This window comes from Nicotiana tabacum, chromosome 23 (assembly GCF_000715075.1).
Source record: "Nicotiana tabacum cultivar K326 chromosome 23, ASM71507v2, whole genome shotgun sequence".
Classification (NCBI taxonomy): Eukaryota; Viridiplantae; Streptophyta; class Magnoliopsida; order Solanales; family Solanaceae; genus Nicotiana; species Nicotiana tabacum.
Window position 1 is genome coordinate 140,439,480 of NC_134102.1, and position 17,249 is coordinate 140,456,728.

Below are 17,249 nucleotides of genomic sequence, written 5' to 3' on the forward strand. Positions count from 1 at the left end.
GTGGGCGCCAAACTGTTTACCCTCAAAATCGGATAGAGTTGAATTTATACGTAGTTCTAAGGGTATGTGGTATGATTTGACACAAATCGTAAAGAGAAAATAGGAATATCCGATCCTTGACTATAAGAACGAAAGATGTAATAGTTGAAAAGAGGAAAATGAATGAACCAAATAAAATGAAGAAAAAGGGTTCAAAGGATTGATCTTTCAATACAAGAAATAGTCTTTTGTTACAATGTGTGTATGTTCTCTTACAGAAACAAAAATTATTCCCTTTTATAGTGGAGGGATTAATTTTTTCTTAATTCCTGCTAGGATTCTTTCCCTAGTGCGGTTGCAACAACTCTTATCTGCGAGCTCGATATTGACTCGAGCCCTCTATATTGACTCGAGCTTGATTCTGACTCGGAGTCTGGTACTGGTTCGGAGTTGGTGTCGGCCGGTCTATACATCTTAGGCTCGCTAATTTCACTTGCCTTGTAGTTCGATTTGAGTTCGATAATAATATCGAGCTTGTCTTGATCGGCCCTGGAACTCGAAGCTTGATGACCTGACTTCGGACCTTGATTTGGTATTATGAAGCCGCCCCTCGATCGAAGTATTATTACACCGACCAGTCCGTACGACGGATTAATCAGTTTTGACCGTATGTAGTGTTGTTTATATCCGGAAGAATAGAAAAGTGTGTGAAATAAATAACGAAGTTTAGCTTTATTTGATATCGACTAAATTTACGAATAAGTTTAAACTCCTTAAAACTCCATCGAATAAAGTTTGAGCTCAAACTTAGAGCTCGCTTTAGTGCGCCAAACCAAGTTTAATTTTGCTTGTTCAGATTGCGTTATTCTTATCATGAATTATAATTCAAATACTGCATCTTAATTAGGTTTTCAGGATTGTTTGGTTGGTCTTGTACACAAATATAATCTCAGGATAAAATTTTATATAAGTATTATAGTTTGGCTGAGCACACAAGAAATAACTTTTTTAGCATAACTAATACCAAGGTTTAATTAATAGCTAACATTTGCATGAATTTTATAAAATAATATGCTATTTTATGCAATATAAGACGTAGATGAAATTAAACTTATAAGTAATATATCAACATTTTTTAAGGAATCAAATGTTTGCGCCATCGCAACAACCTATTCATCCATGTCGATGGTGTTGGTCGTCAAAGCGTTGACCATAGTTGAAGACTTAAAGGAGAAGAATTCGCGAGTGTTCGAACTTATCAAAGTTAAATTCTAATTGAGAAGTCACAAAATCCTTCTTTCCTACATAATGAAATTTTAGAGCGTCTTGCTTAGATAGCATTTGATGTCTCTTGCTCCCAAATATAAAAGGCTGAGCCTTCCTTGCACTTGACCTCAATTTGATCTATAATCAAATCAAAGTAAAATAGGTATCGATAAGTACTTCTCACTCTTAACCAAAAATCATTAGAGCTTGTGAATAAAGTCATCTTTGATAGGTATCCGGTAGGATTAGTGGAATCTGTATAAATATTAAATATCATATCGAAAAAAAAAAAAGATAAGAAATTTTATCATAAAATACCCCTTTATTAGTACTCATGGGTCGAGTAGGGGAGTGCGGGTCAGCCCTAACTCCATAGTAAATACAAACTCTGATCGAGGGTATTCTCGACATAACACATCCTATTATCTGCGATACCCCAATACGAATCACATTTTAATTTAGCAGCCCAGCAGCAGCAAACCATCGCCTCCGATCTTCTCTCTTAAAATTTCCCATTTTTCTCTTCTCAGTCTCCTCTCAATAATTTCTCTCTCTCTCGCTGTCTATCTAGACTTGTATTTATACGTATACTGTACACTATTGTTGTATGTATCTCTGTTGCTTTCGGCGATATCGACCGATTTGAACAACTTTCTCAGATTTCAGGGAAATAGACCGGCGGCGTGTTTTGCATTTGATTTGGTTCTATAGCGCAGCGCGTGATTGTAATGGAATCTGTTTAAGTTTTGAACTGCAAGAGATTTAGGGTTTCTGGAAGTTTGTCATTTTATTACCGGTGACGGAAACCGGCGGTGCTTGTTCAGATTCGAATTGGCTATACAGTGGCGGTGAGCTGGTGATGGTAATGGAATTTGATTGAGAGTTGTTGTTATTGTTGTTGTTGTTCTGGTGGAAACGTTAAGAGAGTTAGGGTTTCGGAGAATAAAAAAGGTTTAGTTTTTGGTATATTTACAGTTATGCCTCGAAGTTCAAAGCATAAATCGCACAAGCAGAGCAAACATAGTCCGAAAGAGGGTAAGGATTACTCGTACTCGGATTCGGATTCGGATGTGAAGATGAAGGAGAAAGAGAAGGAGAAGAGCAGTAAAGAGGAGAGTTTGGCTAGGGTTTCTAAGGATTCAAGCCACGTAGCTTCCGGTGAGAAGCGGAAAGGTAAAGATCTAAGTGGCTGTGGAAATGGTGATGTTTCGGAGGAGTATACTTCGTCCAAGAGGCGCAAAGAGAAGGCTGCAGAGGCGACTAGTGGTGGCGCAGATAGGTGGAATGGTGCTGTGGATAGTGAAATGAAGGTAGAAAGTTTGAAATGTGATGCAGATAAGGGTTCTAAAGGGAAGGAAACGAAGAGTTCAAGTGATTCCAAGAGTAAAAATAGTAAGAAAGAAGGTAGTATTGTCTCATTGGTGGAGAAAGAGGAGAGCAAGAGTAGTGGAAAAGTGGAGTCAAAGAGGAAATCTGAGAAGGATTCTGCTCGAAAAGAGGGCAAGGATTTGAAGGAAAAGGAGCGAGGGTCAGATAGGGAAAAGAAAGGTCATGAGAGTAAACGCGATGATGTGGACAATGTGAAGAAGCAAGGGTCTCAATTAGGTGATGTTTGTGAGGAAAAGCAGAACAAAAAAGGTAGAGAAACTGCTGGTAAGGTAACTTATTTGAGTAGTATTTGTTGTTGGAATGTCTAAGCTTTTGGTGAGTTGTTGTTAGTCTGAATATCCCCATATAATCTATTGGAAACCTTAAAGGATTTAAATATTAAAAAATGCATTTTTTTGTTCAATTTCTGCACGTCTAACCGAGACTAATAGTGGGGACAATATTCTGGTCCGGTATGACTCTAGGAAAGTGAATTCTGTAACCTTCTGTTGTTCAAGCATCTGGTTATTGTTTGGTAGAGAATGTGCCGTAGAGATGCGCAAGTTGAAGCTCTCTTGGCGGAAGTCCTCTCTATGTCTGGTATAAGAATAGTAGGATTCCTTGTGAAATTTGTTCGAAATTTAGATGACTCTTCACTGCGTTAAGTGGGCAGATGACAATAGTGGGAGACAGTTCCATATCCTAAACTAGGAGCACTTCATGGAAATAAGGAATAAAAAGGCTCCCTCCCTTGCTTTCTTGTTGAGTGATGTTGTTTACGGGGGTCCTTATTAAAAAAAGTGATCTTGTTTCCGGGGAACGGGGGGAGAATTTCGAGGGAACCCGGCTGTAGTTATGTTCCTGTTGCATTCATTTAGTCTATCGTATGTAAGAAATATGTATATTTGGGTGCCCATTTGTGGCATTTCCCCAATGCATCCGTGTATTGAAGATTGTAATTTTTGTAACTTGATGGGAAACAGAGGTGAAGATGGATTGTCTTACTCTCCCCTCTGAATGGTGGATTTTGGCTTGGCATTGTAGCTTGAATATTGCAAGTCAATGAAATTGATTTGCATTAGCTGTTTGTTCTCAGGATTATCTTTTCCGCACATGCTAGATGCAGTATTATTATCCGTTTGGTGCATTATTACTCCTTTTTCTTTTAAATGGTCAAGTTTGCCCTGGATATACTAAGTCAAGCTGTAGGAATATCACGGTAGACGAGGATTAAGTTGTATGATCTTACATGCCTATGTACTGTGGGAGACATGTAAAGATTGGTGTTATAGGTTGTCCAGTATTAAATTTTAAGGTATCAAAATACTTTTGGTGTTATTATTTCCATTGCGTAATTGCTTTAATTGTAGTATGTTGGCTAGTTTTTTTTCCGATTTTCCTTAAAGGAGAAATTGCTAGGTGTTTAACCTTCTTTATCTCAAAAATTTTCTTTGATCGTTACAGAGTGGTCTATCCAAAATGAGGTACAGAACCTTGACTTGGACAAGGAAACTGAAAAGAAGGCACGGAAGAGGAGAGAAGTCCCTGGTGATCGAGATAAATATGAAGATGATATAAATGAGAGCGATGACAGGCGGTTATCTTCGAAATCCGAACGTACTAGAGATGAAAAACACCGGCATGAAAAACATAAAGAATACAAGGAAGATGGTGATAAAGATGATAGGCACAAGGATGATAGGTATCGTGAGGATGTTGATAAGGACAGAAAACGACGTGATGATAAATATCGGGAAGATAGTGACAGAGACATTAGACGTAGAGATGATAAGTACCTGGAAGATGTCGACAGAGATAGCAGACGCCGGGATGACAAATATCGTGATGATGGTGACAGAGATAATAGACGCAAAGATGACAGGTATAGAGAAGATGATGAAAGAGATAGTCGTCGTAGGGATGGAAAATATCGTGAAGATGGTGACAGTGATATCAGGCATGGGGATGATAAGTATCGAGAGTATGCAGAAAAAGATGGTCGTCACGATGAAGATAGATATCATGAAGATGGTGAAAGGGATGATAGGCAGAGGGACCTCAAATATAAAGAAGATGGTGAAAGAGATAAAAGGCGCAAGGATGAGAAGCACCGGGAAGATTTTGAAAGACATGGAAGATGCAAAGATGGTGATGAAGCAGATGAAAGTGATAAAAAGAGGAGAATTAATGATGCCAAGTATGGGGATGAACGTGCTCCAAGAGACCATTCAGGTGACCGGTCTGATGCGAAGCGTTCTAGGGATGAGGGTCATGCTTCTGATTTGCATTTAAGGAAATCAGGTTTGCATGATGGTAACCCTGGTTATGATGATCGTACAAGGTATAAAGATGAGCTTGGAAGAAGGAGAACTCATGATAAAGAGGACCTCGGGGATATTAGGTCTCGGGGTTCTAAAGAGCAGCGCTCCGAAACAGAGAAGAGATCCATCAGTTCTAGAGTAGAGTCTGTCACCGATCGTGGAAGGTCTACCTCAAGGAATGCTGATGTAGAACTTACTCCAAAAAAGAGCAGGTGGAGGACTTCACCCGGTGCCGGCCCTCATACTAGGGATAATTACAGGCAAGTAGTTACCAGTTTTTTTTCTTCCTGCTGTTTCATATATGTCAACAATATAGATGTGATTCATCAGCTAGAACTGAAATCATCTGTTTGATTACTTGAATGATCTTGATTTCTTGAATAATCATGCTATCCTTTTATTTGTTCCCCCTTGGTGTAACTTTATAGGGCTTGAACCTAGCTTAAGCTACTACAATTTGTATTGTCCCACACGGTTGGCTAAGTAGTTGAAGTCTAGGATTGCGGCAAGAACCCTCAATATGAGCCTATTTTATATATCACCTGCTCGTGTGTTGTAGCAGGTGTCGAGGTGTGTTAGCTCTCCCAGAGACCGCCTTTGTTGAAATAAAAAAAGCTACTACAATTTGAATGGTATCGTTGTTCTTTCCCTGGGCAGGAGAGGTTTATTATTAAGAAAACTTGTAGCTGGTTGATGGAATGATGAGGATGTTTGATTGACCTCTTTAGACTGCACCAGTTTCAAATATGAGAAGTAGGAATTTATTTTTCTGAAAATATGCTGAAACTGAATACAACGTCGCAGTCAGTGCAGAGCGAGCTACTCCTATATGCTAAAATCCATTTTGGCTTGTTATAATTTAATGTTCAGCTGCATGCTTATTCCATGAGTAGAGATAAATCTATGTCTCTATGCGTGATCTGCTCAGTTTTGGGAAAGCTAGCTAAGTTTTCTGGTTATGATAAGTGCTATTTCTGCAAGGTTAATTAGATTTGTTTATGAAATAGTGACCTTTTGGGTTCTTTCAAGAGTGGCTTTTGTGATTTGTAGAATAACTCACATTTATGTATGTATGCTGGCTTTCCTATCACTTAGAGTTGCTTCCTCTGGTTGTGATTGATGGGCCTGTGATGTAGTTCAGAGATAGGCCTGTTGTTGACTGAAAAATGGATGCCTGTAGTGAATTATTCAATTTTCTGCTCAACCATTTCCTTCTGTGCATTTCAGAAGCTTTTTTCTTTGTACTGTTTGAAGGTATATTCATGTGAAATAGGGGAAGGAAGATGGGGCCACTACTTATGTTTGCTATATGGTTTTAGTAGTGGTAGTCTTTGTACTGACTTTTGGTTTCTAAGCGTTGTATATTTGGGTAATCTATTAGTTGGTCAGAATGGTATAAAGGGCTAAGAACTCTGTTTGGTTTCTGTTCTTTTGCTTTGTAATAAATTTTCTTGGAATTGTTCCTTACCCAAAAAAAATAATCTTGGAATTGTTGATCTTCTGTGTAGGTTCTTAATCAGAGGTGACATTTGCTCATGCCTTTCTCATGAACATAATTACTCTCTGTTTTAGTGCAACATTTGGATGCTAAGTCATTTAAGCTATATTTCACAAACATTATAGAGGTGCTTGTTTCGTTGGTAATCTTGTGCATTACACCAGAGCATTTAAGAATTTTGCTCGATAAAACCTTCTTGATCCCAATCCAGAGATCTAGTTTTGTCTTATTTGGCCCTTGTGTTCTGCTTTATTGATGATGCTAATGATGATTAATATTCTGTTACCAACAGTCTGTCTGTCTGCTTTATGTTAACAAAAGCTGACAATGATATGTACTGCCCTTCTTTGCCTACCAGGCTGTCAAAGCAAGAAGAGTCTAAGTACAGGGATTATCCTTATGAAGACAGGATTCGACATGGTGGAACCTCTCGAGATTATGCTGGTTCTGGGGGATCAATGGAGAGGATTTCATCTCGATCAACGGAGAAGTTGATTCAGAAGGAGGATATCTTTCATGGAGAGTTCTCAGCTGAACGGCGGCTTAAAGCAGACGTTCGTAGTTCTCCCCTGCAGTTGGTGGATAGATCTCCTTCTTCAGCAAGCAATGAGCGAAGACACTTGAGTAGATCTGAGGTTCGCCGGAGTCTTGATGTTGAGGAATCAACACAGAGAAGTGGTGGCTCCAGGGAAGTAAAGGACGGCAGAGGAAACCGTGACTTTGCTGGCGATGCATTTGCAGGTGAGGAACTATCACAAATGGACGGAGATAACGTCTCTGTTTCTTCACCTTTTATCAGAGGGAGTCACTTCTCGGGCAGTTCAAAGTCTGCTTTACCTCCCCCTCCCCCATTTAGATCTGGAGTTGACAGCCCATTAGTGTTTGGCACTTTGGAGGATGATAGTAGAGGGAAGTCGGCCAACCGTCACAGAAGAATTAATGATCCCAATATTGGAAGAATGCAAGGAAATGCTTGGAAAGGGGTTCCAAATTGGCCGTCACCTCTGGCAAATGGTTTCATGCCTTTTCAGCATGGTCCACCTCCTGTTGGTTTTCATCCTGTGATGCAGCAGTTTCCTGGACCGCCAATGTTTGGTGTCAGACCTTCAATGGACTTGAGTCACTCTGGGGTTCCTTACCATATACCAGATGCAGACCGCTTTTCTGGCCATGGGCGCCCGATGGGGGGTTGGCGAACTCCACTGGATGATTCATGCGGGCCTCCATTGCATGGGTGGGATGCTAACAATTTTGGTGAAGAAGCTCACCTTTATGGGAGGCCAGACTGGGACCAGAATAGGACGCTGTCCAACAATAGTCGCAGTTGGGAGACTAGTGGTGATGTATGGAAAGGGCCAATAAGGGGCACCAGTGTGGAGCTGCCATCTGGTTCACAGAAGGAGGTTTGTTCAGTTCAGGGTCCAGGAGATAATTCTTTTGCTGCTCAGTCGGCTCAGCAAGCCCAGAGTGAGCAAAAGCAGACAGATCAAGATGCTGAAAGCAATGATATCAGTCAGTCCAGCATTGTTCCTGGAAGGAGCACTCCAGAAGGCTTGAAACTTAATTCTAAAGAGCAGCCAATTGAGGTGAAGCCTTCCGGGAAAGAAGAGGCTCGCCTTTGCAATGTTTACCTCGAAAAGCTTGATATATCAGCAGATCTTACGGAGCCCGAGTTGTTTGATCAATGTGCTAGCTTAATGGATGTTGATCAGAACATGACATCTGATGTAGATATCTCTAAAATTTTGTTCTTGGAGGTAAATTGGATAACAGAATCGTTTCTTTGCAAATTTATCACTTTCATCCCCAAAAGTGTAACGCTCATTCTTCCTCTAGCAGGGTGCTGTGGAACATAATGCGGTGCTGCCCGGCAAATTTTCAAGTGCTTCAGTCATTGCTACCGTGGCTGATTCTGTTTTTCAGGTGTGGTTTGTGCCAGCTGCATATGCATATCGAGTTGGAAAGTGATATATTTTGATCAACTATGTTCTCTTGTATTGATTTTATCAGCTGTTGCTAGGCCGTTTATGCAGAACCACCTGTTGGATTAGTGTCTTTATGAGGACTATGAAATACATTTTATGTTTGTTGGGGTTACTTACAGTGTTATTGGATGCACATATTTTGTTTCACCTTTTAGGAGAAAAGCAATGAAAGGAACAATCATACTTGGTCCTTCTCACTGATGTGCTCTATAAGTTGTTTAAAAAAGAAAATAATGGGGGATAGGAGTTGTTTAATTTTTATTTGTGAGATGAGGTAAGGATTTTTCATGGGTTAGTTACCCAATCTGGTTACTCAGTTTTAGAGTGAATCAATTTTGTCTTTATATACATAAATTTCTGCTTTCTAATTTTCCCTTATCCCATGTGACCCAATTGCAGAAAGCCATTTCCCTTTACAAGAAGAGGAGAGAAGAAATTAAACTCGTAAACGATGTGAAATGTTCGTTTTCTGGTCGGCTAGGTGAGTCCTATCCAGCACCTAAATTAGAGAATTCAAGTTCAGATTATGTTAAAGTTGAGGAGACTGCTCCAGCAGATAATGCGCTAGCAGAAGATGGTGCTAAGGGGGTTACTCTCCCTGTTAGTTCTGAGGAAGTTGTAGTGCTTTCACAAACCACCACCTGTAACGAGCTGTGTGAGCCAATGAGTCTGAACACAACTGAGAAATCAGATCTCCCTCCTTCCGTGGTGGAAAGAGTTGGCATGGACGGGGATACCATTCCAGATGTGTCGCAGGAAATTAAAATTGAAGAGAACTCCTCGTCTCTCGGAGAGGTGGGTAGATCTGATGCCCCTGCACCTCAGGTATCTAAAGATTTGATAAGGACCGACATTTCAATTCTAGTTAATGTCAAAGAGGAAGAGGAGTCTGTTGATGCTAAATGTGGTCCCTTGCGACACCCTGATGTGTCTTCTGAGGTATTTGAGGCAGTGATGCCAGAGTCAATTGAGTCTGGGTCAGTAAATTTAAGTCGGATACATCATTCTCCTGAAAGTACACATTGAGACAATTTATTTTCCTGAGTTTTTGAAATGCCGCTTATAATCCATCATATGTTTTGTCTGCTTGCTGCTCGTAGCTAATCAATAAAACATTTCGGTTCATTTTATGCTCTTGCCTTTTTTCTTCTTCTTGTGTTTCTGTTCCCAGAAAGCAACGTCAGCCCTTACTACTACTACAAATACGTTGTGGGATTTTAACCTTTTCGTCTATTTGGGTTTCCAACTTTATTTGGGATGTTGGTGTATACAATTCCTCACTAGTGCTTTTAGGTTGAGCAAGGATTAGACGCCTACCTCACCATGCTCATGGCTGATTTCTGGTATGGACGTCGTCTATTTGTCTTTTTATCTGATTTCCTGTTACATCCTTTATTTTTTCGTTTTTTCTTCCTTGCTTTCCGTTTACTTCCCTTTTCCATTATATTTATTTGCATGCATCTCTGCTTTACTGCTTTTGGACCATTTGACGCCAGTTACATTTTTCATTTTCTACCTTTTTTGGCTACCCTTATATCTTGATATTTTCAAATGTTGTTTTCCTTTGGTAAAAAAAAAGTGTTTAATTCTTTTTTAAAATACCAGTAGAACCGTGGAAGTGTTTATATTGTATGTCATTGATGCTGCCTTATGCTATTTGCTAATTGCTATTTTGAAGTTCTCATTTGAAAAAAATGCTTTTGAACTGGCCACCAATTTAGAAAGTAAATAGTGCTTATATATAATATTGGAGACCAGGAAGATAGTTAAGACACATTTGTGCTGTTTATCTACAATGTACTTTATAAAACAAATACCTTGATATCTGAGTGTTCGTGATTTTTGCAAGTACTTTCGTTGTGATTACTGTGGGGAATTTCTTCTTACTCTGATAGAGAATTCGTAAACTTGATTTTCTTGTGTTCTTTTAATTGTTTCTAAGAAGTGTTCATGTATGTATTCGTCTCAAGTTATGTAGTAGAGGTGGCAAAATTAGCTTTAAAAAAATGATCCATCCAACTTGCTCATTTTGACCCGCCCAACTCCGTTAAGTTGACATGCACAACTCAGCCCATCTAAAATGGGCTAAATTTAGCCCCGACTGACCTATGAGATATATTGTAAAATTATTCTTTAATATTTTTATTTAATATGTTATATATAACTACAATAAAGATAATAAAAGTTTTATTAATTTTGTTCGATAATAAAAAATAAATTATAAGAAAACAAATTTAGAAATTGAAACTTATAAAGATTTGGGCTGGTTAGTCTATGACTCATTGTTTAACCATTTTGATCCAATCAACTCACTTATTAACTTAGCCATTTTGACCTGCCTAAACTCAGTACAACCACCCATTTGACACTCTTATGCTGTAGCATGTACTCCTTTTTCATGGTCATTTCAACTTATTTGGTCGCATTTGGAATTCTATTATTTGATTTACGATCTTAAAAATGGAAAAAAAAAAAAAAGAAGATTACGATCTTAAAGGATTATAATACACCAAACATGATTGTCTTTCGCTCTGATTCAGTTTGTTCACCTTTTTTTGAAAGAAAAGGGATCTTTATACAAATAGCTGGTTGAATTTACTATTTAATTTTTCTAGTCAGCATACAAAGATTATATGATAATTATGCCTGATTATAGATATATTATACATGAATTATACATATATTATTCATTCGTCAGCTATTTTAAGGTAAAAATTACATGGGGCGCCCTATTTGGTCGCCCCTTTTTTTACTTATATCCGTTTTGTTTTTCCGTTTGCATCCGAACCAATTTTTTTTGTTAAAAACGCTTTAAAAGACGATTTTGCCCTTCTTTAATAAAAGACTATTGACAAAACTATAGGCTGCAGGACAAACTTCAGCATGTTTTGGTACGATGTTTTAGCATGAACTAAATAACTTCAGCATGCATTATAAAAAAATAATTAGAAAATTACATACTGCAAGACTAAGCATGTTTAGTCTGAAATTTTAGCAAATGAACTAAAAACCTTCAGCTTGTTTAGACTGAAGTTTCAGATAAAACTCATGACAAAACTATAGACTGCATGACAAAACTTCATCATGCTTTGGTATGAAATTTTAGCAAATGAACTAAATAACTTCGGCATGCATTAACAAAAACTCATTAGAAAATTACATACTGCAAGACAAACACTTAAGCATGTTTAATCTGAAGTTTTAGCAAATGAACTAAAAACACTTAAGTATGTTTAGTTAGAAGTTTTAGCAAATGAACTAAATAACTTCAACATGTTTAGTCTGAAGTTTTAGCAAATGAACTAAATAACTTCAGCATGCATTAGCAAAAACTCATTAGAAAATTATATAGTCAGACAAAAACTTAAGCATGTTAAGTGTGAAGTTTTAGCAAATGAACTAAAAAACTTAAGCATGTTTAGTCTGAAGTTTTAGCAAATGAACTAAATAACTTAAGCATGTTTAGTTTGAAATTTTAGCAAATGAACTAAATAACTTTAACATGTTTAGACTGAAATTTTAGCAAATCAACTAAATAATTTCAGCATATTTAGACTGAAATTTCGGATAAAACTCATGACAAAACTCTAGACTGCAAGATAAATAGCTTCGGCATGCATTTGAAATTTTAGCTTCAATATAAAACAACTTCATGCTACATTAGCATGAAATTTGAGCTTCAAGGTGAAATAACTTCATGCAAGTGTGATTCTAAAGATGAATCTGGACAAATTTCTATTTTTTTGATAAAGCCATTGAGAGGAGAGGAGATCCTTTTTCACGAATGAGGTTGCAGATCACGCGATTAATGCGTGATGCAGGTTTTATATCTTTTGTTAGGGGTGTAATTGTCATATTATTATAGATTTTTTGTCAATTGGCTATCAAATCAATGCTTTTTAAAAATAGGGTACAGGTTAAAAAGTGACACAAATATAGGCTACGGCTGCAAATCCCCTATTTGGTCGCCCATTTTTAACTTATACCCGTTTTATTTTTCCGTTTGCATCCGTACCTATTTTTTGTTAAAAACATTTTAAAAAGACGATTTTGCCCTTCTTTAATAAAAGACTATTGACAAAACTCAAGACTACAGGGCAAAACTTCAGCATGTTTTAGTATGATGTTTTAGCAAATGAACTAAATAACTTCAGCATGGATTATAAAAAAATTAACTAGAAAATTACATACTGCAAGACAAAAACTTAAGCATGTTTAGTCTGAAGTTTTACCAAATGAACTAAATCTTCAGTTTGTTTAGACTGAAATTTCGGATAAAACTCATGACAAAACTGTAGACTGCATGACAAAACTTCAGCATGTTTTGGTATGAAGTTTTAGCAAATGAACTAAATAAATTCAGCATACATTAGCAAAAACTCATTAGAAAATTACATACCGCAAGACAAAAACTTAAGCATGTTTAGTCTGAAGTTTTAGCAAATGAACTAAAAAATTTAAGCATGTTTAGTCTAAAGTTTTAGCAAATGAACTAAATAACTTAAGCATATTTAGTCTGAAATTTTAGCAAATGAACTAAAAAACTTATGCGTGTTTTGTCTGAAGTTTTAGCAAATGAACTAAATAACTTCAGCATGTTTAGATTGAAATTTTAGCAAATTAACTAAATAACTTCAACATGTTTAGACTGGAGTTTCGGATAAAACTCATGACTAAACTCTAGACTGGAGGATAAATAATTTCAACATGCATTAGCATGAAGTTTTAGCTTCAATGTGAAACAACTTCGTGCTATATTAACATGAAGTTTTAGCTTCAGCATGAAACAACTTCATGCTACATTAACATGAAATTTTAGCTTCAAGGTGAAACAATTTCATGCAAGTGTGATTCTGAAGATGAATCTGGACAAGTTTCTAGTTTTTTGATAAAGCCGCTGAGAGGAGAGGAGGAGATCCTTTTTCACGAATGAGGTTGCAGATCACGCGATTAATGCGTGATGCAGGTTTTATATCTTTTGTTAGGGGTATAATTATCATATTATTACGAATTTTTTTGTCAGTTGGCTACCAAATCATAATTTTTAAAAATAGGGTACATATTAAAAGGTGACACAAATATAGGGTACGACTGCAAATCCCCCTATTTTAAGTTTAAGCATTTGGGTAAGTGGCTATTTAAGTTAATTCTTCAAGAAAATACTATGTTACTTTTTGTTCTATTTAGATTTGGGCTCAGCTGAAAGTAAAGGCCCACATTAGCCGGTTCAACCTGTGTAGTAAAAGTTTTTCATCAAAAACTGCAAAATGAAACATAAATTGTAAGCTTTTTCTCCCAACCTTCAGTTGCAAACTTAAAATCATAGTTTTTTTTGTTTCCCACCTGGTGTCTTGTACCTGCATTAGAGTCTGATTATATTCGGATTCGCATTATGTCGGCGCCCATTCGGAGAGAAGCGTTCCCTATCAAGAATTTTTCATACCCATAGTTCGATCCTGAGACATCTGGTTAAAGAAAAAGCAGCCCGTCCATTACACCACACCCTTTGGTGGTAACTTAAAATCATAGTAACAACAAAGCTCGGATGGTTGTTGGAAAGGAAATATTTAAGTGCTTAAAAAACACAATGAAATTCAGACTATAAGTAATTAGACCGTATTGGAGAAGCCACAGCGTTGCACATGATGTTGATTTTTGAATCAAATCATGTTAATTTAGCTGAAGTGTGAGATTAGGTGAGAGTATATTTTAACTAATTGTCGTTAAGTTAAAAGGTTTTGAAAAAACATGTGTAAATCCTAAGAGATCGTGCTCTAATATTATATTAATTGTATTAACAAATTTCTCGTAAGATAATACTACAACATCAACTCACGGGCCATATTATTTCGTTTAAACTCTTTTCAGGTCAATATTACACAAAAACACATAATATATTAGAAGTTCTGTATTTTCTAAACGTACAATTGATTAATAACTCAAAAATTTAGTTACATTACCCAAAAACTCTACTAGCTGTGATTTACCCGTAAAACGGTACAGTTGAATTTATACGTGGTTTCTAGAGAAGTGAACTAATTCGATCCTGAAATAATAAAATAACTGAAGAAATACGCAACATCAATGAAATCAAGGAATAAGAAGATAAAATTGTATAAAGCTTTGAATTGATTATAGCATAAGTTTGTGTAACTACCCGGCCGGTCATTTTGAATATTTTAACCCCGTTCTCCCATTTACTGTTCAATTTATACGTTACAGTTGTTTTATGATTTACCGGGTTAGTTGGTTCGGGTCCGGAAAGAATCCGGAGTGAAATGAGACACTTAGCCTAATAATTAAAAATTTTAAGTTAGAAAAGTGACCGGATGTGGACTTATGTGTAAACGACCCCGGATTTGAATTTTGATGATTCCAATAGCTCCGTATGGTGATTTTAAACTTAGGAGCGTGTCCGAAAAATTATTTGATGGTATGTTTGTTTGGGACCCCGGGGGCTCGGGTGAGTTCCAAGGGGTTAACATATCATTTTTGGCCTTGGTGAGATTGCTGATATCTGCTGCTGCATTTTTCTGATTTCCTCTTTCGCGTTCGCGAGTGGGCCCTCACGTTCACGAAGAGTGGTGAGATTTTGTTCTTCGCGTTCACGAAGGGGAGGACGCGAACGCGAAGGTATGGTCTGTGTGTGCATCGCGAACGCAGGTGGTGAGATTGTTTTCTTCGCATTCGCGAAGGGGAGGACGCGAACGCGAAGGTATGGTGTATGTGTGCATAGCGAACGCGGGAGTGGTGTCACGTTTGCGAAGAGGAGGGAGGCAATTGGAGACCCCCAGGTCCTTGTTCTACGCGTTCGCGAGGTTGTGGTCGCGTTCGCGAAGGTCTGAGCTGGTAAAGCTTCGCGTTCACGAAGCCATGGTCGCGTTCGCGAAGGGTTAAATTCTGGGCAGTCGAGTTGTGCTTCGCGAACGCGAGGGACCAGTCGCATTCGCGAAGAAGAGAGGTCTGGACAGAAAGTTTAAGTTCAGACATTTTTAATGATTTGAAGCTCGTATTGAGGCGATTTTTGGGGGATTTTCAGAGAAAAATAACGCGGTAAGTGTTCTTAACTCAATATTGGTTAAATTATCCGAACCCATGGTTGTTTTTATTATTTAATTGGTGAATTAAGTTGGAAAAGTTTGAAAACCCTCTTGGATAAATTTGAGGATTTGAGGGCCGAATTATTATCGGAATTTAGTAATTTTGGTATGGTTAGATTCATGGTTGAATGGGCGTTCATAGTTTGTAACTTTTGTCGGGTTTCGAGACGTGGGCCCCACAGGCGATTTTTGAGCTAAATTTCGGATTTTTATGAAAAATTAGCATTTTCTTATGGAATTAATTCCAATAAATTTTATTGACTGAATTGAATTATTTGTGGCTAGATTCGAGGCGTTCAGAGGCCAATTCACGAGGAAAAGCCATTACAGAATAAAGAATTTCACAGTTTGAGGTAAGTAACAGTTTTTAATTTGGTCCTGAGGGTATAAAACCCCGGATTATTGGATTATGTGAGTATTCTGGAGATGACACACATGCTAGGTGACGGGCATGTGGGCGTGCACCGTAGGAATTGGGACTTGGTCCATTCCGTGAAACTGTAAAGTTGTATATCTTGTTGCTAGCTATATGCTCTCTCTGTGTTATAGAGATTTGACTGCAAATTATGTTATAAACTATTTTTAGGCTAATGTTGGTACTATTGGGACCCACAGAGGTCGTGTACATGTTGAACTACCTGCGTAATTGTTGTTTTATATTCAGTCACAGTTTATTTGTTTATTTTATCTCAGCCTCTATTGTTCATTATTGATGAATCATATCATTGTTGTTTGGACTGATTTCTTGATTATTGAGAGCCCGAGAGACTGGAGAGATTTGTGACTGAGTGAGGCTGAGGGCCTGATTGTGAGATATTATATTATAGCACGTGAGTTGTCCGTGCGGATCCTTGTATTATATAGCACGTGAGCTGTCCGTGCAACACGTGAGTTGTCCGTGCGGATTCAGATATTTATACTATGGCACGTGAGTTGTCCGTGCAACACGTGAGTTGTTTATGTAGATTATAGCGCTTGGGTTGTAGGAGCCCCTCCGGAGTCTGTACACCACTAGTGAGCGTGGGTACCCATTGAGTGTGAGTGCTGAGGGCCGAGTGGTTGAGCTGTTGTGATGAGTTGAGTAATTGTTGCCTGAGAGGCTGTACTTGCTTTGCATTTGTTGTTGCACTTGGTTGCTATCTGTTATTGTTGTGAAATATCTGAAGGATTTATATCCAGATTACATGAATTTGAACTGTATAAAATTGATTTGACTTAAACTGCTGGATTTGAAAGCATGTCTATTCTTTGTTGGAATTACTGAAAGTGAACTATAACTGTGTAGCTCGTCACTATCTTCAGTTCTTTATTTATTATTATTACCTGGTGAGTTGGTTGTACTCATACTACACCCTGCACTTCGTGTGCAGATCCAGGTGTTCCCGGGCATAACGGGTATTGATTCTTTCGCACAACTGATTTTACGGAGATGCTGAGGTAGCTGCCGTGTTTCGCAGACCTTGCCTCTCCTTCCCTATCTCCTTGTTTACTGTATTTGGTCTGAGACTATTATGAACCGTATTTTCTAGATTTGTAATCATATTAGGTGCTCATGTACTCAATGACACTAGGTTTTGGGAGTGGTTGTATCGGTATTTGTAGGATTTGTGGATTTTATTTAAATATTATATTTTCAAACTTAAAAGAAATTGTGGTTTACTGAGATTTTCGGCTTGCCTAGTTTCGAGATAGGCGCCATCACGACAGGTTAGAATTTGGGTCGTGATAGTTT

The 17,249-nt window shown here is 37.8% G+C and overlaps 1 protein-coding gene across 4 annotated transcripts; it reads left to right on the forward strand.

Moving 5' to 3' along the window:
- The first annotated feature begins 1,688 nt into the window (after positions 1–1,688).
- Positions 1,689–9,547, forward strand: LOC107811702 (uncharacterized). 4 transcript variants are annotated; one of them, XM_016636700.2, is made up of 5 exons: positions 1,689–2,898; positions 4,078–5,194; positions 6,791–8,189; positions 8,272–8,355; positions 8,817–9,547. In XM_016636700.2, the coding sequence occupies exons 1-5, from the start codon at positions 2,223–2,225 to the stop codon at positions 9,441–9,443; spliced, it is 3,903 nt and encodes a 1,300-aa protein (XP_016492186.2). In that variant the 5' UTR covers positions 1,689–2,222; the 3' UTR covers positions 9,444–9,547. The 4 variants fall into 4 exon arrangements, with proteins under 4 accessions (XP_016492186.2, XP_016492179.2, XP_016492190.2 ...); XM_016636693.2 differs by having other exon boundaries at positions 1,707–2,898; positions 8,269–8,355; XM_016636704.2 differs by having other exon boundaries at positions 1,728–2,883; positions 8,269–8,355.
- Positions 9,548–17,249: the final 7,702 nt, after the last annotated feature.